At 28.2% G+C, this 27,768-nt stretch overlaps 1 protein-coding gene across 1 annotated transcript in view; it reads left to right on the forward strand.

The window, feature by feature from the left end:
• Window positions 1–27,768, forward strand: part of LOC113389003 (apoptosis-stimulating of p53 protein 1) — a 217,786-nt gene that overhangs the window by 143,551 nt on the left and 46,467 nt on the right. The window contains exons 2-3 of the mRNA XM_026626033.1: window positions 18,437–18,508; window positions 27,477–27,672. Coding sequence (XP_026481818.1) covers window positions 18,467–18,508; window positions 27,477–27,672 — 238 coding nt within the window. The 5' untranslated portion in view covers window positions 18,437–18,466. The remainder of the gene's footprint in view (window positions 1–18,436; window positions 18,509–27,476; window positions 27,673–27,768) is intronic.

Genomic DNA, 27,768 nt, shown 5'->3' on the forward strand with positions numbered 1-27,768 from the left:
AATAACTCAAAAATTTCATACCATTAAGAACAGTTGTTGAACTGTCCACAATGTTCCTTAAACAACCAACAATTCTAAAATTTAGCTTGGCTTTTGTTTAGTAAATTTTTTTGATGCTCTGGAAGGAATCAAGGACTTCTTGTTTACCAAATCTATTGGTTTTTGTCAATTTTTTACCTTTGGTTTTTAGAATTAATTCATCTTTACTTTCCATTGACCGGTCCTGATTAATACTTTCATATTTTAAGTGAATTAATTTTTCATATTTGTTCATATACTGTATCTTATATTATATAAATCTCAGCTGCTTTTTGGCAATAATAATGTAGGCATTTCATTTTTCTTATTCATAATCATAAATTTATTATACATATTCTAACATTGTCTAGGTTCATATGTAAATTGAAATTTTTGGCAGATGATAGTTTTCATTTATTTTCAATGCAAACAATTACATGTCGTATTTTGCAATTTTTGCCATTTATTTCTACAATATTGCACAAGCATCCCAGTACTTTATAATACATATATCCTGGAAAATTTTCTTAACAAACTTCAGAAAGATTTATCAAAATCCGCTTAATCGTTTAGGAGGAGTATACAGTGAGTGCTTGTAATTTAATATGAACTTTATATAATAGCAATAAAGCTCAAATTGACTCTACGTTTGAGTTAGAAAACGTTTGTATGTGGAAAAGAAAAGGGCTGTTTTTAGGGTTTTTCCGGCAATTATTCGATTTTTTCTCGCCGTAAGAACCATCCTTGGACTTCAACGAACATTTAAAAAAAAATTAGCCAAATTGGTGCAGGCGTTGTTGAGTTATGCACTTACCAACACATTTTGCGATTCATATATATATATATATATATATATATATATATATATACTAGCAAACCCGACGAACTACGTTTCGCCGCCAGATGATTTCGTGAGAAAGATGAAGAAATTTTTTGTTTGTTTTATATTTGAAAAGGAAAAAATTGATTTTATTGCACAACAGTAATGAATTTATTTCGATTACAAAAATGAAGTGTTTTTAGTTGAACTTCTCTAAGTAAATGAAAGTGAATCCGCAAATTATCCGTTCCATTGAAGTGCTCTTTGGTAAACCACATTTTTTGTTTTTCGGTGTGACGTTAACACAATCAAGCGGATGATTTTCCAACTCGTGAACAGGAAACGTATGACTGCCCATGTGAAAAACAATGATTTTCTAAATAATCTATTTGAAATTTATCCCGCAAACACTAAGCGATTGGCCTTGCGACTTGTTATTGCGAACGCTTGGAAATTGCAATCGTTTGAAGTCAAACGGAAGACCAGTCGGAATCATTGGTATGTCACCAAATCGCCAGCGATTTTTGATTGAATGGTGAAATTCAGTGCGTGTACATCATTATTCTTGGCGGCAAGACTTGCTCGTTGACTTAATTGCAAGCATAATTCTGATAATTCTCACTAATGTCATTACTCGAATTTTTATTCACGGTGCGTGAAGTTCCAGCAATTTGCATTAAGGCGCGATGCCATGCACTGCTAATTTTTTTAGCTATAAACCTTGCGGTGCCCGAGACCTTTCCAACGAAAATTGTCGAAATCGGTTCGTGTGTTCTGGAGTTATTTCGTCAGGAAGGAAAACCCGACTTATTTTTATATATATGTAGATAAGATTAGCATGTAGCATCTTGTTCTATGACTAAAAATTTTAGCTTGTTTTTTCTCCAAACTATTTGTCGTATTTGTCTTGTTGATGTCAATTTAGCATGTTAGAAGTTTTTGTTCACCATTAGATGGTAGAGCATCACACCATTGGAAACAATTCCTCTTTCCCTCAGCATGATGGATGTCTTTAATTTCTCAACATTGACCAAAACCAGTCTTTTACCACGTTCCAGGTTCATCCTCAACAATGACTCTTCACCACCAGCACCAAAATCTTCTTCTAGTCAATCTACACCAAATCTAGTTTTACCAAATCTACACCAAATCTAGTTTGACCAAATGTTTGATCAAATCTAATGTGACTATTCTTCTACTAAAATGCTGGCATGTGTCTGTAGACCTGTCAGCATAACCAGCAATAAATCTGGTGATGAAAAACAAGCCGTCCAGATTTTCAAATACCGGAAAGAAAATCCGGTGGTTAATAAAAAAATCGATAAAATTGATAAAGATGTCGATAAGGTGGTGACAGTTGAACCTAGAAGAAAAGGCAAGAGAAAAAAGAGGCGAAAGGAGAGGATTTTGGAGGACAAACAGGAGGAGCAGGCGGCTTTGGAGGACAAGAAGGATGATGAGGTTGGAGGATGTTGATGTTGTGATAGTAGTAGTAAAATTTTAGATATAGAATAATTATTTTTACTCTTGTAATCGTCCAAAAGTCAAATTTTTTGCATATCTTCACGTTTCAGAGGTTTCTGAACCTCTGTATGTGTGTGTTTGGGGATAGATACAATACTTCGTCCACGTTTTCGGACACACGGTGTTTCCGATTTGAATGGTTCAAGAAACATTCGATTACTATTGATAGGGAAATGTGATGATTAGTTTTTGGCAAAGGCAGGTCCAGCGGTTTCGGAGATACGGAGCAAAGAGTGCAGAAAATAGAAATCGTGTTTTTGAGAGAACGGAGCGTCCGATTTGAATGATTCAAAAAACATTCAATGTAGTAAGTAATGACGAAGAGAGGTGGTGATTAGTTTTTGGCAAAGGCAAGTCTAGTCGTTTCGAAGAAGCAGAGCTAAATATGCAAAAAATTACTGTTTTTGAGTGAACTAAGCGTCCGATTTGAATGATCTAAAAAACTTTCTGCTTGTATTGACAAAACAGTTGCTTTTGAGGATAAAAAATTATTACACTTTTTTTTGTTTTCCATAAATTATTTTTGTAATTTTGGATCAAAAATATTTTAAAGTGTATCATAGATGGCTAAAAGACGGGTCTGCTTTTGTTAGTTTTAGCGGATTTTTATCTAAACTAAAACTTTTATAAAAAATTTCATTGAAAGCAATCGGAGGGATCTAAATAATTGCGATCTGAATATTGAAACGCTTGTAATAAAAAGTAATTTTATAATCGTGATTTTAATAAAAGTTTAGTTTGTTTTCGTGATTAGAATAAAAAAAGTCGCTTGTAATTGTGATTTTATAAGCTTGATTAAAATGACTTATAATCGTGATTATAATACAAAGAACAGTTATAGTTGTTTTTTAAATACGGAAGTCGCTTATCTTGAATAAAGTTTTGATTGACAAAAAAAAAAAGTCGCTTATATAAAAATTATATGAGCAAAAAAGTTCTTATTATCATGATTAGAATAAAAAGATGTCTTATAATTGTGATTATAATATTTTTTTTTTAAATTGGGGGGTAAATTAAAAATTGCTAACAATCGTGATTTATATTTTAAAATGCTTGCAATAGTGATTAAATTAAAAATATAAATATAAATAAAAATATAAATATAAATTAAAATATAAATATAAATATCAATATAGATATAAATATCAATATAGATATAAATATAAATATAAATATAAATATAAATATAAATATAAATATAAATATAAATATAAATATAAATATAAATATAAATATAAATATAAATATATCCTCTCCCTCTCCCTCTAAACTAAATCGCCCTAGCCCTCGCCCTAGCCTCGAAATAGCCCTCGCCTCGCCCTCTCTCCTTCCATCTCCTCTCCCTCTCCCTCTCCCTCTCCCTCTCCCTCTCCCCATCTCCCTCTCCCTCCCCCTCTCCCTCTCCCTCTCCCTCTCCCTCTCCCTCTCCCTCTCCCTCTCCTTCCCTCTGCCTCTGCCTCTGCCTCTCCCTCTCCCTCTCCCATCTCCTCTCCTCTCCCTCTCCCTCTCCCTCCCCTCTCCCTCTCCCTCTCCCTCTCCCTCTCCCATCTCCCTCTCCTCTCCTCTCCCTCTCCCCTCCCTCTCCCTCTAACCTTCCCTCCCTCTCCCTCTCCTCTCCCTCTCCCTATCCTCTCCCTCTCCCTCGCCCTCGCCCTCGCCTCGCCCTCGCCCTCGCCCTCGCCTCGCCCTCGCCCTCGCCCTCGCCCTCTCCCTCTCCTCTCCCCCCCTCTCCCTCTCCCTCTCCCTCTCCCTCTCCCTCTCTCCCTCTCCCTCTCCCTCTCCCTCTCCCTCTCCCTCTCCCTATCCCTCTCCCTCTCCCTCTCCCTCTCCCTCTCCCTTCCCTTCCCTCTCCCTCTCCCTCCCTCCCTCTCCCTATAAGCCCCCCCCGTGCATTTATCGCCTTTCCGATAAAAATTTATCGGTTTAGTACTGTTATATTTTCTCATAGGTATTTATAACTATGAGTAATAAATAATATTATTTGTTATCCGTAGAAATTTAATTATTAATTGTTTTTATTTGATAAATAGCAACAATATGAGTGCAATTGAAATAATAACAATTTTATCTACAAAAGAAACAGTTTTACTAAACAAAACACATATTTTCAAATATGAATCATGTAATTATTGATTATATATATATATATATATATATATATATATATATAAAATATAAATAAATATTTTATATATATCCAATTTATAAATAGCAATATATATCTAATTGTTTATAATTTGTTATAATAATCACATTATTTTAGTCATCATTATATAACGACTTTTTATAATTCCAACCGGTTTTCCTAATTTCAATTGCAATTTTAAAGTACACCGAGTTGCTATATGGTATTATAATGTTAGAAAATATTATAGATTATTCAATTTTGTACAAATTTGCCGAATATTTCATCTATATTGGTCCAACTATTCAAAAGTTTTGTTAACATCGAAAATATACAGGTACATATTTTCAAAAACAACATTGTTGGGAACTTCTTGTTTGTATATATATGTATGTGTATATGTATATTATGTATGTATATATATATATATATATATATATATATGTATGTATGTATATGTATATATGTATATTATATATGTGTGTGTGTGTATGTTGTGTATATAATAGGTGTTACAGAAATCTAGTAGCCGTAACAACAAAGGCATTTGCAAGAATTCAAATTCCCAAACAAAAACATCGAAGACCGAGCCGAAGACGAAGAATTCCTCCTACCACAATTTTGCAATAATAGTGTGAGAGCTAGTGGAAATGTAATATCAAAAATTTATAAATTATGTCAATTTTGACCTATCTGAATAAAAATTGGAATAAACTACTATCTAATAAAAGTCTAGAAAAATTACTAATAAATATATATGATAAAAACGCTTAAATATTGAATAGGATAAAATTTCAATTTTAAACAAAAATGACTCGCTTATATTAATAATTAAGTTTGTTGGTTTGAATAAAAAAAGGTTCTTATAATTGTGATTCGAATATAAGTTTTGCTTATAATTACGACTTAAGGAGAAAACATATTTCTAATGAAGTTGATTTGAATAACTTTCTTTAAAATGATAATGCAAAGTTATATAACAAAATAATATAAATATACAAATATAATAAAATAGTTACTTATATCTTTATAATCGTGATTAGAATATAGAAATTGATTTGATTTGTGATTCTTATAAATAATTTGATTATAATCGTGATCTGAGCTTATAAATATTATTTTAAAAAAGTGCTTTTAATTGAAATTTTAATAAAAATTTGCTTATAATAGTAACTCGAATGAAGAAATTAAATATAATTGTTTTAAATACAAATAAAATTGTGATTTGATTGCGAATAAAAAAATCTTGGCTTAAAGAAAAAAATGATTTTTAATCGTAGTTTGTTTCTAATTGTGATTCCAATAAAATTTGCTTATAATCGTGATCAGAATTAAAAAGTGATTTGAATAAAAAGTGTAATTTTACAATAATCTTGTGATTCAAATGCAAATCGCGCTTATAATCGTGATTTTGAATGAAAAAAAAATTGCTTATAAACGCTATTGTAATTAAAAACACGTGATTTGTATGAAATTTGCATTTGATTGTGATTAGTAGAAATCAATAAATATATAAACATCATTTTTCAATAATAATTTGCAAGTTAGTGTTTTGCATTTTTTTATTATTCAACAAAAAAAAAAGACACAGTCATTAGTATAGAACTGTGATTAAATTACGTTTAAAGAATGAGACTATATCGCCAGCCAAAAAGTAAAAAAAATACAAGCAGTCAATGAATGTATGTTAATTTTAATTACATGAAGTTCTTCAAAAACAATTATTACATTTTTTTTTAATTTTATTTTCATTCTGCAATCTATAAAAATAATTATATTTTGAGAATGCTGACAAGTGTTTACAATTGGTTGTTTACAAATTAGTACACACGCCCAGTGGTGTATCTACTATAGTTAATATATAAAAAGGAAAAACTAAAGACAAATATAGAGAGAAAAATATATATATATATATATAAATAAACTATAATAAATCTCGAGGTATTTTCCTTTTGAACAATTATTACATTATGAGTGAAATTGCAAAAAGAATATTTGTTTAGGAGTTGTTTAACGTAAATCTACTACAATAATAGTAAATCTACTACAATGATTATAAAAATACTACAATGGGTGTAAAAATACTACAAAAATAGTAAATTCACTACAATAATAGTAAATCTACTACAATGATTGTAAAAATACTACAATGGGTGTAAAAATACTACAATGGGTGTAAAATTACTACAATGGGTGTAAAATTACTACAATGTTTGTAAACAATACTACAATGGGTGTAAAATTACTACAATGTTTATAAACAATACTACAATGGGTGTAAAATTACTACAATGGGTGTAAAAATACTACAATAATAGTAAATCCACTACAATAATAGTAAATCAACTACAATGGTTGTAGAAATACTACAATGGGTGTAAAATTACTACAATGGGTGTAAAAATACTACAGAAATAGTAAACCCACTACAATAATAGTAAATTCACTACAATAATAGTAAATCTACTACAATGATTGTAAAAATACTACAGAAATAGTAAATCCACTACAATAATAGTAAATCCACTACAATGATTGTAAAAATACTGCAATGGGTGTAAAAATACTACAGAAATAGTAAATCCACTACAATAATAGTAAATCTACTACAATGATTATAAAAATACTACAGAAATAGTAAATCCACTACAATAATAGTAAATCTACTACAATGATTGTAAATTCACTACAATAATAGTAAATCTACTACAATGATTGTAAAAATACTACAATAATAGTAAATCTACTACAATGATTGTAGAAATACTACAATGGGTGTAAAATACTACAAAAATAGTAAATCCACTACAATAATAGTAAATCTACTACAATAATAGTAAATCTACTACAATGATTGTAAAAATACTACAATGGATGTAAAAATACTACAATGTTTGAAAAATACTACAATGTTTGTTTGTAAAAATACTACAATGGGTGTAAAATTACTACAATGGGTGTAAAATTACTACAATGGGTGTAAAAATACTACAGAAATAGTAAACCCACTACAATAATAGTAAATTCACTACAATAATAGTAAATGTACTACAATGATTGTAAAAATACTACAGAAATAGTAAATCCACTACAATAATAGTAAATCCACTACAATGATTGTAAAAACTGCAATGGGTGTAAAAATACTACAGAAATAGTAAATCCACTACAATAATAGTAAATCTACTACAATGATTATAAAAATACTACAGAAATAGTAAATCCACTACAATAATAGTAAATCTACTACAATGATTGTAAATTCACTACAATAATAGTAAATCTACTACAATGATTGTAAAAATACTACAATAATAGTAAATCTACTACAATGATTGTAGAAATACTACAATGGGTAAAATACTACAAAAATAGTAAATCCACTACAATAATAGTAAATCTACTACAATAATAGTAAATCTACTACAATGATTGTAAAAATACTACAATGGATGTAAAAATACTACAATGTTTGGAAAAATACTACAATGTTTGTTTGTAAAAATACTACAATGGGTGTAAAATTACTACAATGGGTGTAAAATTACTACAATGGGTGTAAAAATACTACAGAAATAGTAAACCCACTACAATAATAGTAAATTCACTACAATAATAGTAAATCTACTACAATGATTGTAAAAATACTACAGAAATAGTAAATCCACTACAATAATAGTAAATCCACTACAATGATTGTAAAAATACTGCAATGGGTGTAAAAATACTACAGAAATAGTAAATCCACTACAATAATAGTAAATCTACTACAATGATTATAAAAATACTACAGAAATAGTAAATCCACTACAATAATAGTAAATCTACTACAATGATTGTAAATTCACTACAATAATAGTAAATCTACTACAATGATTGTAAAAATACTACAATAATAGTAAATCTACTACAATGATTGTAGAAATACTACAATGGGTGTAAAATACTACAAAAATAGTAAATCCACTACAATAATAGTAAATCTACTACAATAATAGTAAATCTACTACAATGATTGTAAAAATACTACAATGGATGTAAAAATACTACAATGTTTGGAAAAATACTACAATGTTTGTTTGTAAAAATACTACAATGGGTGTAAAATTACTACAATGGGTGTAAAATTACTACAATGGGTGTAAAAATACTACAGAAATAGTAAACCCACTACAATAATAGTAAATTCACTACAATAATAGTAAATGTACTACAATGATTGTAAAAATACTACAGAAATAGTAAATCCACTACAATAATAGTAAATCCACTACAATGATTGTAAAAATACTGCAATGGGTGTAAAAATACTACAGAAATAGTAAATCCACTACAATAATAGTAAATCTACTACAATGATTATAAAGATACTACAGAAATAGTAAATCCACTACAATAATAGTAAATCTACTACAATGATTGTAAATTCACTACAATAATAGTAAATCTACTACAATGATTATAAAAATACTACAGAAATAGTAAATCCACTACAATAATAGTAAATCTACTACAATGATTGTAAATTCACTACAATAATAGTAAATCTACTACAATGATTGTAAAAATACTACAATAATAGTAAATCTACTGCAATGATTGTAGAAATACTACAATGGGTGTAAAATACTACAAAAATAGTAAATCCAATACAATAATAGTAAATCTACTACAATAATAGTAAATCTACTACAATGATTGTAAAAATACTACAATGGATGTAAAAATACTACAATGTTTGAAAAAATACTACAATGTTTGTTTGTAAAAATACTACAATGGGTGTAAAATTACTACAATGTTTGAAAAAATACTACATTGGGTATAAAAATACTACAATGGGTGTAAAAATACTACAGAAATAGTAAATCCACTACAATAATAGTAAATCTACTACAATGATTGTAAAATTACTACAATAATAGTAAATCTACTACAATGATTGTAAAAATACTACAATGGGTGTAAAATTACTACAATGTTTGTAAAAATGCTACAATGGGTGTAAAAATACTACAATAATAGTAAATCCACTACAATAATAGTAAATCTACTGCAATAATAGTAAATCTACTACAATGATTGTAAAAATACTACAATGGGTGTAAACTTACTACAATTATTGTAAAAATACTACAATGGGTGTAAAATTACCACAATGTTTGTAAAAATACTACAGAAATAGTAAATCCACTACAATAATAGTAAATTCACTACAATAATAATAAATCTACTACAATAATAGTAAATTCACTACAATGGGTGTAAAAATACTACAATGGGTGTAAAAATACTACAATGGGTGTAAAAATACTACTACAATGAGTGTAAAAATACTACAATAATAGTAAATCCACTACAATAATAGTAAATCCACTACAATAATAGTAAATCTACTACAATGATTGTAAATCTACTACAATGATTGTAAAAATACTACATTGGGTGTAAAATTACTACAATGTTTGTAAACAATACTACAATGGGTGTAAAATTACTACAATGTTTGTAAAAATACTACAATGGGTGTAAAAATACTACAAAAATAGTAAATTCCCAACAATAATAGTAAATCTACTACAATGATTGTAAAAATTGCAGTTGTGTAATAATGAGTGTAAAACTGTGTGAACGATATTATAGAATTTATTAATCAGCAATTATTTCATTTCTCTAATGAAGGTTCATTTCTAAAGGCTAATTACAATGACAAACCGATCATGTCATATTTGAAGTATGACTTTAATTACATTATTGTTTTTAAATATTATACATATTTTTAATGCTATTATAAATATGTGATTTATAATTTATCATTATCTTTTCAATTTATCAAAAATTCAATTTATCATTATATAAATGTGTATAATGGTCGACAATAATAAACGAGTGTTACCATATTGCTAATAAACATCATTCGAAATTGTTATATGATGTATTTATTTTCACTTAAATGCCATCTTGTACAGTAGCAAATAGGTTTTACATCAATCGCGTGTGATTCTCTATTTTTTTACTAATTCAATAATTTTTCCCCCAGCTCTCCGTCTATTCATCTGTTAACTCATCTCACTCGTTTATTTCGGCCTCACCGGTCGTCAGTTCCTCCAGTTTCAATTTGAAAGTTAAAAGTGACGGATCATTCATCATTCATTCGCAAAATTTATATTACGAGTATCTTATATATTAATATATTATATATAATATTTTACCCTCCTTTGTAATAAATAGTACAGGCGACACTGGAGCGAAGTGAAGTGTTTAATAAAACAACCCTCATCCCACTTCTGTGAGTGATTAAGTCTTTTTCCCTTATAGGAGGAAATTGATAACGTGTTTGTGAATTTCCGACAAGGATAATTAGAGGAATTTTAAGGGATGGAATTGATTTTTTTTGGTAAAGGAATAAAGGGAGTGTGATTGTGAAAAACGTGGTAGTTACAGATTTTGTTGTGATTAAATAATATTGTTACGTAATAGAGTAGAATTATTTATATGTTGTTTTTCATAAAGCCAATTTTTAATTACACTTATAATTATGATTTGGATGAAAAAAAGTCGCTTATAATCTGATTTAAATGAAACAAATAGTTTTGTATAAACATTCTTGGTGATTTTAATGCTTTTAATTACTTTATATACATACAATTTAAAAATAATTACAAACCAAATGAAACGACTATGAGAAATATTTTTAATATCGTTAATTTTAATTATTTATTTGTCAGAAAAGACAGTTATTTATTTTTACGTTTCGGAATTTATGTGTGTCATCATTCAACAGTAATAAAACAAATCCAAAACAAAAGAAATAATTTGAAGAAAAATATTTAGTATGTAGTTTTTGTATCATAGTTAGTTGTTTGATTCAGTTAGAATTTTTTTAGATAATGGCACACGTTTAGTGTCAAAACTAACAACATCTTTTACAAACTAGTGATCTATTATATAGTTAAAAACAATTAATAATAAATTAATAATCGACCTCGATGGAGAGTATGCAAATAGTGAAAGTTGTTAAGAAATAGTGTTTTGTTAATATTCATATTTTTGTTTTTTGTTCTCACAGAGAAGAGAAATCCGAAAAAAATGTGTGTAAAAATTTGTGATTGTGATTGTGATATTTATAAAAAATGATTAGATGTGAAATTATTGCGTTGAACTGGATTAATAACAATAGAGACTTGGGAAAAGTTTGGGAACCAGGTATGATAAAAATTTTGTAATAGGTTCTAAGTAAGTTCTAAAAGAGTTCATCAATTAAGAAAAAGTATAAATTTTTAAAAATTACTTAAAATCCATACGTTTCGGCTAACATTTTTTAAAAATTTTTTTTATTCACAATATTTATTACAACTGTTGCATAATTAACATCTAGCAATAATGATAAATAATAACATACATTTAAATAATTCAGAGTGCAAAGGATTACCAATTTAAAATTTGGTATTTTTATATACTTATATGAATTGAATTAATTTTATGGATTTGATGAATTAATGAATATAAAGGATACTAACTAATATTAAATTATGTAAGTTTACTAACATTTAAAAAAAATTGCACACATTTGTGCCATCTCCAATACAAAAACACAAAATTAGGTTGAAAAACTTAAAAATTGTCATTACTTTTGTTAATTAGTGATTTTTTTATTTTAAATAAACAATGATAATACAGTTTATATTTTTTTTAATAAGTCTTCCTGACGTTTCTAGACTTTATTTGTGTTATCTTTAGTGCAAAATATGTTAAGAATAACTTAACACTATTTTGCTTTGTGCATTTGTTGATATTTTTATTTATTTCTAAAACTTTTCTAAGAAAACAAGTTAATTTTAGTATTTGTGGTCATAGTATACATATTTAGGTATAACATACTTAAATTGGAAATTTGTTACGTAAACGGTTTGTCCTGAAGAGCTCCTCAAAAATAACATTGTATTTACTTAATTCAAATTGTTCTAGGTGTATATTATTCGGTTTTATTATTTTTTTCTAAATACTTTCGAAGAAAACTCATTAATTTTAGTATTTGAAGTTGTAGTACGACTAATAAAGAATATTTCAGAAAAATTACAAAAATGTAGTAGCTCGTCAAAAGTAACACTATTTTTAAAACCTTGTAATTTTTTCAATTTATTCTTGGTGTATATTATTCGGGTTTTATTTTTTTTCTAAATATTTTTGAAAAAAACTCATTAATTTTAGTATTTGCTATTATAGCATGACTACCAAAGAGTATTTTTGCCAATTTACAACTTTGTGGTGTGATAGGTATAGCCTGCAGAGCTCCTTAAAAATAACATTATTATTATTGTATTGTATATTTTTTAATTTGTTCGTTGCGCATATATTGATATTTTTATTTATTTCCAAGAAATTTCAAAGAAAACTTCTTAATTTTAGTATTGGAGTTTAAAGTATGACTATTAAAGAATATTTTAGTGAATTTACAAAACTATGCAACCATCGGTTCATCTTGAAGAGCTCATCTAAAACAACATACTTGTTAATTCATAAATTTAGGCGCTGTACAAATTATTACACTTATAATTATTTCTAAAAGAAAATTCTTAGAAATCTTGTTAATTTTATTTTATGCCATCATAGTATATATATTAAAGTATAACATACTAAAATTACAAGTTTGTGGTACAAACAGAATACCCTGAAGAGCTCATCAAAAACGACACACCTTATTTTTCATAAGCTTTCGCACAGTGCATATTATTATAATTTTAATTATTTCTAAAAAAAATTCTGAGAAAACTTGTTATATATACTTAAGTATAACATACTAAAATTACAAGTTTGTGGTACAAATGGTATACTCTGAAGAGCTCATCAAAAACAACGTACTTGTTAATTTATAAATTTATGCACTGAGCAAATTATTACAATTTTAATTATTTCTGAAAACTTTAGGAGCTCCTCAGGGCAAATCAAAAGCTCCACAAACTTGTAATTTGGACTGAATATTCTCCAATATATCTATTATGATAACAAATACTAAAACTAAACAATTTTCAGCAGTTATTAGCAATATTCTAACAATTTTATTACCAAATTCTTTTATTATTATTATTAGTCATTTAAAATTTAAATAAATATAAGAACAAGATTAATATATTCGATTGATAATTTGATGATCTACATAACATCCAAGTCAAGTTTTCTAATTTCATTCATTCGGAAATAAAAAAAATTAAAAAACCGGTAGCAAAACTTGTTCCAAACGGAATTATGTACTAATTTGTTAAACCTGTTGAACCTATAAATAATTGAATAAATTCACATAAAAAATATAAATAAATTTTGTGTCTTGTTTGTTATTTATCTATATAACATATATCTATATGTATATTACTTCAAAGTGCTATTAAATTTTTATACTTCGAAATAATATTAAAATAAAATTGCAACGAAAATTGAATTGAATTTGTCTCCGATGCCAAAATCGATTTTCCACAACCTATAAAATTCCAATTTGAATAATATCGATAATAACTCGATAAATTTTCGATATCTCGACAGGAATTGAATTTATGACGATAGTTTCAATTAAATAACTGAAATATTTAAAAATAAGGCTAGAACTTTATTTATTTTTGATTTAATTTTGTACTAAATATTACTCTGATTTTATTTGTTTGGACTTTTATTTTTAATTTAATTTTCTATTATTTATTACTCTGATTTATTTATAAACAATTAAATCAGATTCAAAGCAATGATTTTAAATAAACAAATTGAATCGAATCGAATCACAGAATATAAATTCAATCAACTCCAAAATAATATTGAAATGTTTATTTTTCGCCTGAAATGACAATAAATACGATTCGACGGATTGTTGATGGCTTTTCGTTGTTTTTATAAATAAATTAAACTGGGATAAATAAATATTACAGGAATTGATAGAATTTTATCTAGATTCACCCTATCTAACTGAAAAGTAGTGGTTCCATATGAAATTTTCTCGTTCCATTTGACAAAAACCAAAAAAATGTCCCGAAATTTCTATCATTTTCCATATATAATTTTCACATACATATTCATCATTATTACTACAACCTTCAGTGTTCTTATTATTTATCACAAAATCACTTATTTCCCTAATTTCTTCAAATTGCAGTCCGAATGCATTAGCAAGTTCCAAGTTTGGTGCATCATCAAAAACACATTAGCGTAGATACCGCATTGTGGGGGGTGTATAAGGGGCTTTTATATAATACATAGCAAAAAATAATTCTACACACTGCACGAGGTAATAATTTCTATCTCGGATACTAAATCTAAACGATGCAAAACACACCCAAGAAAAAAATTTGATGATGAAAAAAGTCGTAATGATGAGGATAGATCGATGGATTGATGGATTAAGAGATAAACTTTAATATATGATACTTTAATACAGCTACTATGATATAAATTAATAATATTGTATAATTTCTATCCCTCTAAAAACTTTTCTTTTACAACTATTACATACATTTCATTTCTCATCTAGTTAAGAATTCTCTATTTAATTTTCAGTTTCCAAACCGCACCTTTTTTTTCTAAGAGTCGATTTAAAATTCATATTCGAGGATTTTTTGCGAACATTCTGAACAAACAATATCTTCTCTCTGGGAATTCGCCAGAAGGTTTTTTTTCGTTTTTTTTTTTGCACGTGCAAATAATATAATGTGCTATTTGCACGAAGATGATGACGTCTGAGTAATTACAGAATAAATAATGTAGAAAGAAAGAATATATATATATATATATATATATGTATATATATATATATATATGTATATATATATGTATATGTATATATATATATATATATATATATATATATATGTGTGTGTATCTGTAGATTTATTTTTCCAGAAATATATTGAGAACATTTGCCACTTTATAAGCCGAGTAGGTATTACTATGTAAAAAAATGCATTAAAAAATCGTTAAAATAACAAACCATAAGAATACCTTTTTCTGAAATCAAATTTCACCACGAGATTCTTAAAATGCTCGTCGAGACCTTTCAAATGATACCCCACATGCATTTTTATCATATAAAAACTTTTTTGGCCAGTTGTACTATTCATAGTATAAGTCGTACTAAAAACAGTACAACGGGCCAAAACATTTTTATATGGTAAAAATGCGTGTGGGGTATCACTTGAAAGGTCTTGAAGAGCATATTAAGAAAATCGTGGAAAAAAATATTTTTTGAAAAAGGTTTTCTCGAAATTATTAATTTTGACAATATTCACAAAAATAGTTATTTTGCATTTATTATTTGTTTGTGTTTCTATCATATTTACCACAATATTTATTTATTTTTAAAATGCTTGTCGAGACCTTTCAAATGATACCCCACATGCATTTTTATCATATAAAAACTTTTTTGGCCCTTTGTGTTATTTACAGTATAAGTCGTACTACATACAGTACAAAGGGCCAAAAAATGTTTATATAGTAAAAATGCATGTGGGGTATCATTTGAAAGGTCTCGACGAGCACTTTAAGAATATCATGGTATTTTTTTTCAAGGAGGTGGTTACTTAGATTATTATAAAAGTCGTACTATATATTTTCATATTTTTATATATTTTATATTAGTCGTCTGTGTACTTACAACGCATGATTATAATTATCTCAAAAAATTGCAAAAATACATATCGATTTTACTATTTGTAATCAAAGTAGACATATTAAAGTATAACATACTCAAATTACAACATTTTACAACAAACAGAAGTAATTTTCAAAAATTACAACAGTTGCATTGTAGTTTGCAAGTATTTATATGCAAGATTTTCATGTACTTTTTTTGAAATAATCAGTACAGCGGGCCAAAATGTTTTTCATATGGTAAAAATGCTTGTGGGGTATCATTTGAAAGGTTACGATAAGCTTTTTAAAAATTTTGTGGTGAAATTTAGTTTTTCAAGAAGGTGTTCTCTTAGTTTGTCATACTGCATGACAACATCTTATTATTGGTGCCTGTTTATAATATCTCTTGTAACTTTTGAACCGTTTGTCTGATGTTGATGAAATATTTGGTGAATTTGTTTAAAAATATATTTACTATAATGTTTTCTAATATACTGAATCCATACAGCAACTCAGTGTACTTTAAAATCGTTATAAAACACAGAAATTTAATTTGATTACTAGTTGTGGTTCTTGCAAGATTTTAGGTTATTTTAACTAGAATCTTGGAATTTAAAATTTTTGCTATAAAATGTATACACCATTGGATTTGCCATGAAATGTACAATTTTTAGGCCTATCACTGCACCTCTTAAGACCCTCTATTTAACCACAAAGCGAGTCAAACTCGTATGTAGACATACATTTGTACTTGCAATGTTGCACTTTGTTTTAGCCAGAATTCTGGAATTTAAAATATTTACTACAAAATCTATACACCATTGGATACGTCTTGAAATGTGCAGTTTTTTAACCTACCAATGGAATTCCTAGGGCCAACTAGTTTTTTACAAAGCGAGTCAAACTCCTCCGTAGACATACAACTGTACCTGCAATATTGCACTTTTTTTAAACTAGAATTCAGAAATTTGAAATATTTACCACAAAATCTATACACCATTGGATTGGTCACAAAATAAACAATTTTTAAACCTATCACTACATTTTTTATAACCCACTAGTTGATAGCAAAGCGAGTCAAACTCCTAGATAGACACATAACTGTCTTGGCAATGTTGCACTTTGTTTTAGCTAGCATTTCATAATTTGAAATATTTACTACAAAATCTATACACCATTGGATTCGTCATGAAATACAATATTTTTAGGCCTATTGCTGTACTTTTTAAGACCCCTTATTTAACCCCAAAGCGAGTCAAACTCCTCAATAAACACATAGCTGTACTTGGGATGTTACACTTTGTTTCAACCATTATTCAGAAATTTAACATGATTACTATAAACTTCATATACCATTGGATTGGTCTTTGAATTTATAATTTTTTGACATACTTACACGTTCTTTAGGACCCACTATTTAACTACAAACGAGCCAAACTCCTATGTAGTCATACACTTGTACTTGCAATAGTGCACATTGTTTTAACTAGAATTCTGGAATTTGAAATTTTAACCACAAAATCTATACACCATTGAATTCGTCTTGAAATGTACAATTTTTGGACCCACCAATGGAATCCTTAGGGCCAACTATTTAACTACAAAGCGAGTCAAACTCCTATATATGCATATAGCTGTACTTGCAATGTTGAACTTTGTTTTTGCCAGCATTTCGAAATTTAAACTATTAACCATAAAATCTATACACCATTAGATTGGTCTCACCATCAACAATTTTTAAACCCATCACTACATCCCACTATCTAATTACTATGCGAGTCAGACTCCTCTGTATGCAAATAATGATCCTGGTTACCATTGCATGTTTCTTGCAATTACGGGCATAATTCTGCGGCGAATTCGGAATTTACATTGTTTTTGGTTTTCAGAACCAAAAAAATTAATAACCGGGCAACCAAAAAGCCAAAAGCATAAATTCCACAGTAATTCCTCTTATTATTTTACTCCTTGGGTAATACTCTCGTAAAATTTAAACATAGTCATTATGGTGGAAAAAATGTTTTATGCTTTTTTAATGACGTGTAAAGTGTTGTAATATATTTTGCGAACATGGTAAGGGTCGGGTAAAGGTAAAGGATATATAATATACGAAATACTACCAAAAGCCTATTGGCAAGGTGCTGTATTTTACGTGCATTCCCAACTGATTCGGGAGACAATTTACAAAACGCTCGTGGAAAAAATTAATTAAAAATACTTTGTGTAACTTTTAAACCAAAATTTTTATTACACATGCTTTATCATACTTTTATTTATAATGTTTGTATATTTTTGTATAATTATTTTTATTAATTTTTGTGTTTTTTTTCAATTTTCAGAGCAGGCTTTCGGCCGCCGAGCTGAGAGCCATGGCGCTGAGGCAACAGGCCCAGATAGACTCGCAGCAACAGGTTAGTAAAAAAAATTAAAATAAAATATATAACGTTAATTTTTTGGTATTTTTTTTTTTATAAATAGATACATGAATGTATTTCGGATGTTTTAAGTAATTTTGGTAAAATGGTTTTGGTTCAAGAAGTGGTTGTAAATAATTGCCAAAGTTTGGGGTCCTTTTTGATAAAGGATTATAATTTTCATCACAATCTGTATATGAGAGAATGAAAATGATAATTGTGAGTTCAATTGTGATTTACTCATAGTTAAAGTTATTTTACGTTTTTGTGTTATATGAAGGTACTGTAGATAATTTATATAGCTATGAAATTGCCAAAGACTGTATTGAGATTAGTCAAATATTTTACAAAATACATACAAATTTGTAAAAAAAAACTACTTAGCGCTCCATATAATCCCTCTCCATGCAGGAGGATGATTTACGCGATATATGCAAGGTTGAGTTTGGATGCAAATTTTTAATAAATCTACTTGTTTTTTGCTATTATATTGTATGAAGATATTGTAGATAATTTATCTAGCTATAAAAAAGCTGAAGAAAGTTTTAAGATATATTAACTAGTTTAGAAACTATGAGCAAAATATTCAGAAAAAAACGCTTATATATCTGAAAAATAAATTAAAAACAAACCATAGGTAAAACTAAAAAAATAATTAATAACAATCTTAGTAATTATATTAAGTCTATTACTATTACAATTAAACGTCCTCTACCCTTGATTTATGACATTTCTGTCATCCAAGATTATTTCTGGACTTTGATGAATTATCACCCCGAAAACCCTTTAGGGTTGTTTTGGCAAAGGAAATAATAATAGGATAATAAAGGACCATAGATGAAGGATATATAAAGTCACCAAATGGTGAAGTGGTAGACAAGTTGTCATCTTGGTACTTCTTAAGCCGAAAGGTTCTGCTGTTAATTGCATTTTCTTGTTGGGGAATGGTCAGATAAATTAATATAAATATATATATATATATATATATATATATCTGTGTGTGTGTGTATTAAGTGGTCATCCATCATATGTTTTCATGTCCTGTCCAGATATATATACGAATATCCTGCGGTTTCTATATTTGTTACATAACATGTATATTGTCGACTATTTTAATTATAATTACTAAATTAGTTGCTGGATTTGAAAACTGTCTTGGACAATTTAATAGCTAAATATTAAAATTATCTACAATATCTTCATACAACATAATACTAAAAAACAACTATTTTTATTAATAATTTGCATCCAAACTCAACCTTGCATATATCGCATAAATCATCCTCCTGTATGCTGAATGTTTATATGGAGAGCTACGTACGTTTTTTTTACAAATTTGTATATATTTTGTAAAATATTAGACTAATCTTAATACAGTCTTTGACAATTTTTTAGCTAAGTAAATTATCTAAAATATCTTCATAAAACTTATTTTTGTACAACAACTCTATCTATTTTTAATTTGTATTTTTAGAGAAGACTTCACGAATGTCATAGACAGTGCATTTGCATATGTGTCACGAAATTATTATGCACTTTTTGCACTATTTTCTTAATAACTTTTAAAATAATTGATAAATCTTAAAACTGTCTTCAGCAATTTTATAGCGAAGAGTCAACTTTTAGAAGTCAATTAAATTATCTACAATATCTTCTTACACATAAATGCTATAATATTATTAGTTATATTTTTAAACTATATTTGAATTTAGCACAAGCCGGATTTGGTAGTGTGTTTTTCCGATGATTTTCTTGATATTTTCTAAACTATTTAACAAGTCTTAAAACAGTTTTTGGCGATATTATTCTCTATACAATACTGTTTTCAATTATTTTTTTATGATAAAAAATAATCTCCAAATGCGAAACGGATTTTGTTATGTGAGGATTTATTTTTCGCAATTTATTATTATTTTGCGGAAAATCCTTCATGTGATTCGTTAGCTATAAAATCAACTAATCCGTAATGCTATAGCAATTTATTTTTCTATGGCTTTCGATGCTAATTTTGTCAAAATTAATCTTTTTGGCGAAATGAAAAATAATAATCCCTTTGTTATGGTGGGATTATTTTTTGAAATGTATATATATATATATATATATATATATAAATTATTTTCAAAGTCGTATCATTTAAATTGCAATTAAATTCAATGCTAAATATTAGTATATAAACATTAATTGCATGGCTCGTCTGGTGGACTTGTTTAATAGTTTTATTAATATCTCATAAACCGTTTGACGAATTTAAAAACTGTCTTCATTCGAGTATCGGCAGCCGAAGAGTAAGGATCGTCTACAGGTACAAATTTAAATATTGTGAATAATAGTTTGTTTACCAGTTATGGATACCGAGCCGCCGGACCCCGGCGGCAGACCCTTATCGCCGATATCTGATATAGATATCGACATTGATAATGTTAGTGAGTCACAGTGCGTAAATAATACTTATTATAAAATGGAAGGAGACAAAATACATTGGGTTAATGACACTACCCATATTAGTGCTATTAATTCGGTAAATATTAGTGAAATAAATGAAGAAAATATAAATTATAATGAAAATAAAGAAACAAATAGTGATAATTTAACAAGTGTCGGTGCGGAAAGTGTAAATAAAAAATTAAAAACAGGTATAATATCAGTCGCAAATTCTGAACAAAGTAGTGAAATATCAAATGTAAACAATGGAATCAAAACAAGTTGGTATAATATGTGGTTAAAAGATAAGGATACAGCAATAGTAGGCGAAAATATTAAAGAAATTAAATTCTATTTAGAAACAGACGAAGGTCCATTCATTATTCATGCTGAAAGCAAAGATAAAAATATCGGTAGACTACACCCGATGGCCGTGGGAAGAATATTTCACAGAAATTTAATAAATATTAGTAAGGATATAGAAAATATTAGCGCTATTGGCAAAAACAAGATAAAAATAACATTTAATAATTATAAGAGTGCAAACAGAGTCATCAGAGAAAATCTGCTGGATATTTTTAATATTAAGGCATTCATTCCCAGATACAAACTAGTAAGAACCGGAATCATCTTCGATATAGACCCAGATCTAGAAGAAGAGGAAATTTTTAATTGTATTAGGTGCGATAGCGAAGTTATAAGTATTAAATGCTTAAAAAGTAAAAATAATGAATCAATGAAACCTAATTCGCAGAGAGTAAAAATTTTATTTAGAGGCAATATGTTACCAGAAAGAGTGTTTATCCATTCAGTAAGTTGTCGGGTTATGCCATATATACAAAGATTAATACAGTGCCACAAATGTTGGAGATTTGGACATATAAAAATACAATGCAGAAGCAAAGAAAGGTGTAAAAAATGTGCAGATGAACATAACATAAATGCATGCAAAAATGACGAGGAAACTTGCTGCCTATGTTATGAAAACCATCAAGCAGATAGCAAAATATGCGAGGTATATCTGAAGAATAAAAAAATAAAAGAAATCATGGCAATGCAGAATTCATCTTACGAAGAAACTAAAAAAATTATTCAGAACAACGGATATGCAAAAGCAGTTAGCACCTATAATCAATATAAATCCTATCAAAATAACTTTCCAGGTCTTAATAGTAATATGAGAAGCAGTTCAGATAAACCAAATGCTAATAAATATGAAATATTAGCAAATCTAATAGAAAAAGAACAGGTTTATGACACAGATAACTTAATGAGAATGAATAAACCAACAAATATCTCAAGCAGAAATGATAGAAGAAATTATTATAAAGCAAATTATGAGTATCGAAGAGGTGAACGTAGGGTAGACAGAACTGACGTGATTAAGTCTCACAAAAGGTCACAAAGCAATGAGGATAAAGAAATTTCAGCAGCGCGAAGGACTCAATTGAGAAGCGACATTAAAAACATAATTAAAAAACTAGAAGACAAAAGATATGGTATAGATATAAGCAAGGAAACTAATATGTCGAACATAAAAATTAGATTAGAAATGATAATCGAAAGTTTGGGTATAGTAAGTTCTCAAGTAGAAAACACAATAGGAGTTGGTTCTAAAGAAAATGAGAAAAAAGATTTAGTGACAATAATTATAGTTGATTAAAAAAACAAATAAATAAATAAATAATAAAAATAAAAATATAAATGAATCAATTAAAAATTTTACAACTGAATTGCAGATCACTAGTATCAAATAGGGAAAGTATTCAACACTTTATGTTCCAAAACCAAATCCACATAGCGGCACTACAAGAAACGTGGCTAAAACCAGATAGGAATTATAACTTCTCTGGGTATAAAATATTTCGTGATGACAGAGATGATGGTTATGGCGGGGTAGCTATTTTAGTAAAAAATGAAATTGCTTGCGAAGAAGTCATTTTTTCTAATGATAACGATAATATACAACTCTGTGCAGTTTTGATTAAAACCCATACACCATTTTATATAATGTCCGTATATTACTCTCCTAATACAAGTATAGATATGACGGATTTTAAAAATCTAATAGAACAATGTCAAAGAGCAAGAATTTTGATTTCGGGTGATTTCAATAGCCACCACTTTGCGTGGGGCAGCAATTATATAGACAAAAGGGGTGCTACAATATATGAGTTAATAGAAGATTATTCTTTTTGTATACTGAATGATGGAAGAACAACAACAATTCAATCAAAATACAAAAGAAGCTCACCAATAGACTTATCATTTTGTTCCAACAATTTAATTAGTTTGTTGGATTGGAATATAGTTAATGAGAGTATTGGATCAGACCATCTCCCAATAATTATAACGGCGAATGTGTATATAAAAACAATGATACACATTAATATAAATAAACGATGGAATATTAAGAAAGCAAATTGGACAAAATTTGAAGAAAATATTGACAAAATGACAACAACCTTTAATCACACAGAAAGCATCCAAGTAAAATATAAATCTATTACAAACATAATAGAAAAAGCAGCAATAAGTAGTATAAAACAAAATAAACAGAATTACATTAGGACTTTTAGACCTACTCCATGGTGGGATGAAGAGTGCATGGAAATCATATCCAAAAGAAAAATAGCATATAAAAAAATGTTAAATAATTTCAACTATAACAACTATATTAATTATCAAAAAATTAATGCAGAGATAAAAATAATGCTTCGCAACAAAAAGAAAAGAAAATGGATAGACTTTACTAACTCCTTGAATAATACCATGCCTATTACACAACTATGGAAAAAAATCAATATATTCTCAAACAGTAAATCTAAAGTAAATTCTTATAATCAAATATCGCAGGATTTTGGATATAATATTTTGAAAAACTATACGCCAGATTATGTTAGAAGTTGCATCCGTCACTACAAGAATGATAGACTTCGAAATCGAAATATTAACGAGGAAGCAATAAATTGTCCAATAAATACCGAAGAACTTGATAATGTTTTGAAAATAAAAAAGATTCTGCGCCAGGAATGGATAACATCCATTACTCTATGATTTCTAAATCCCCTAGGGAATTTAAAAAAATCATTGTAAATCTGTTTAACGAGATAATTAAAAATAATATGATTCCCGAAGATTGGAGAAATGTTTGTTTGTTACCATTATGTAAGCCCAATAAATCTCCATTTGACGTCAATTCATATAGGCCGATAGCATTAACGTCATGCGTGGCAAAATCATTTGAGAAAATAATTAAAACAAGACTGGAATGGTTTATCGAAAACCAAAATCTATTAAGTCCATTACAAATTGGATTTAGAAAAGGTAAAAGCACTATGGATGTTATAAGCATTATCTCAAACGATATTCATATCTCAAATTCCAATAATAACTACCTCCTATTTATTGCAGTAGATATCGAAAAAGCATACGATAACGTAAACCAGGAAATTCTACAAAATAAAATGCGAAAGTTTAAGATTCCAAAACTTATAATTAATTGCGTTATGAATCTTATTTCACAAAAAAGAATTTATATCAAAACTAAGGAAGGAATTATAGGGCCAAGAACAACAAATACGGGTATTCTCCAAGGGTCAATACTTAGCCCACTACTCTTTAACATTTACACCTCCGATTTGATCAAAATAATAAAATCAAACGATATCAAAATCTTACAGTATGCGGATGATCTGTTTATATATGTAGCAAAACCATCAATTGAGATATGCATAAAGAAGGCTAGTGAAGCAATAAAGAAACTACAAAATTGGCTCAATAAAAACAATCTAAGTATATCCCCAAGTAAAAGTTCAATAACAATATTCACCAGACACAACAAATCATACCAGCAAGACCAAATTAGGTTGGGCAGTTTAGACTTTCCCATTAAAAAATGCGTAAAAATACTCGGTGTTTATTTGGATAACAAAATGAGTTTTAAAAATCACATTCAAGAATTATGCAAAAAGGGTGAAAAAGGTTTAAACATTTTGAGAAAACTAGCGAATACCAGTTGGGGAGCTCACCCAGAATCGTGCTTGATGATATATAAGAGTTTAATAAGATCTCAAATGGACTATGGATGTTTTATTTACGGCACAATAAACTCTTCTGAAATGCAAAAATTAAATAAATTACAATATTCAGCACTTAGATTGAGCCTAGGAGCTCTAAAATCAACTCCTACAAATAGTTTACTTGCGGAAGCAGGTGAAATAACTTTTCAGCTGAGAATACAAATGTTATCAAATAAATATCTTACGAAAAAATTTAATTCGGCATGCGAAGAAATTCCAAATCAATTACAACTGTTATCAAATCACCATATTACCAAAAAATTTTGGTTCAAGAAAAATACTCCACCATTATTATCAAGTTTTTATTTTTTCAAAAAGTTTGATGAATATATAACTATAAATAAGACCATACCACTTTTTGAATTTCCGTGGAAATGCAGTTTGAGAAACCCGATATAATATTTACATCGTTTCCAATTGAACCGAATATTTTAAACATTGGAGTCAGAAACAGGGAATTGGAGACTTACATAAATGAAAAATGGCCTGATCACATACAAATCTATACAGATGGGTCAAGGGGACAAGGAAAAACAGGTTGTGCTATTTACATCCCCAATTTTAATTATAAAAGAAAAGTGAGGTTGCCGGACATTGCATCGATTTTCACTGCAGAAGTATTAGCAATTTATTTAGCATTAGAGTATATCAAACAAAATAACATCAATAAAGTGATAATTCTTTCGGACAGCAAAGCAGCATTAAAATCTATCAACAAGCCAAATATTAAATCAAATAAACTTATCTTAAAAACTACAGAAATTTTAATACAACTAACTAGAGATAAATTTTCAATCAAATTATTATGGGTAAAAGGTCACTCCAACATATTGGGTAACGACATAGCCGACAATCTTGCGAAAGAGGCATGGGATCTGGACGTGGACCCTTATAAAGTTCCATGTACTGATCTATTTTTTTGGATAAAGTCACAAACCATTAAAACTTGGCAAGAGGAGTTTAAAACCTTATCAAAAAGGAAGGGAAGGCTATATGCTACAATTAATCCATCTCCAAAATTTAATACATGGTTTAATAAAAGGCTAGACATCGACAGAAAATTGATTTCAATTTTCTGTAGAATGCGATTCAATCATACATTGTGCAAGGACCAGTTATACCGGTTTCGGATCGTAGATAATAACAAATGCATATGTGGAGCTGCAGAAACAATTGATCACTTATTTTGGCAATGCCATCTTCATAATGAACATCGTAATAAACTATACAAATGTCTGAGTGAAAAGGGAATGTCATTTCCAATAAATACAGTCATATTAGTCGCTACAAACAATATACAAATTTATAAAATCGTTTTGGACTTTATTACTAAATGCAAAATAAAAATTTAAATTTCTTAATTGATATCTGTGTGTATATGTAGGTATGTGTATGTGTATATATAAATATGTGTGTGCATGCATGTGTGTATGTGTATATATGTATCGATATGTATATAGTTAAGTTTAGATATATATATATATATATATATATATATGTATATATAAAATATATATATAGTTATAATTAATATTATAAATGTCTGTAATGTGCTAGATAACCATAAGGTTGAAGCCAAATAAATAAATAAATAAATAAATAAATAAAAACTGTCTTCTGGTATTTTAAAGCTGAATAAATTATCGACGACATCTTCATACGACATATTGTTGTAATACAACCCTATTTGACAAACTTTACTCATAACTTTATGAAATTACATTACTAAAATGACAATTTCTTCAAACAAGTTAAAAATTAAATATAACATAGCATAACATATATCTTAATAAAAAATGTAAAAATCTTGATACTATATTTGTTTATGTGACGAAAAACTAAAGAATAAATATATTAAAATAAATTACTAAATTATATTACTAAAAAATAAATATATAAAGAATTTACTACAATCTTCAATTGAACTTTACATATTTTTACACGTAATTTTGTTAAGAGTTAGGAGTTTTTCCAAAATTTATTCGATAATTTTTGAAAATATAATATAATGGATTTGAAAACTGTTTTTGGCAATTTTATAGCTGAATAAATTATCTACAATATCTTCATACAATGTATAAACAAAATTTGAACCAAATTATTTATAAATGGCAAGTGAATTTTAATTTTAGCATTTCTTTTCTTGTTCTTGATGGAGTTTTTGGTCCAAATCTCGCAAAATATAATTTGTGCACTAAAACTTTATAAGAACAACTTGTAGCTTATAAAATAACCAACAAATCCTCCATATAACATTTTGTCCTATCTACAATATTTTGAGCTGCAAAAAATAAGTTCCACAAAATTTTAATTCTAACTTATTCAACATTGCAATGACAAACCGATCATATTTATTGAGCGCATATTATTATTTTTACAAATTTTTAAACTTTGTAGTTTATTTTTAAAATTATAGTAAATTATTTACCAAGATTTTTATTAATTTTTAATTTTTTTTTCAGCTTCTGGCAGCCAAAGAGCAGCGCCTCCGCGCCCTTCGAGCCCAAGAGGCTCGCGTGGGCGCCAACGTGATAGCCAGGGAGCAAGAGAGGCTCCGGAGGCTCCGGGAAAGAGCAGAGGCTCAAGAGAGCAAATTAAGGCGACTCCGGGCCCTTAAAGGACAAGTCGATTTGCAGAAGGGATACAATGTTACACTGAGTGAGTAGATAATGAAATTTTGTTGAAATTATTTTGTGGAGGGTAAATTATTTTAGTTTTTTTTCTGCATAGTTTTATTGTCAATCAAAATAAAAT

This window comes from Ctenocephalides felis, unplaced genomic scaffold (assembly GCF_003426905.1).
Source record: "Ctenocephalides felis isolate EL2017-DRISC unplaced genomic scaffold, ASM342690v1 CF-g0.4_SCAFFOLD_03573, whole genome shotgun sequence".
Lineage (NCBI taxonomy): Eukaryota > Metazoa > Arthropoda > Insecta > Siphonaptera > Pulicidae > Ctenocephalides > Ctenocephalides felis.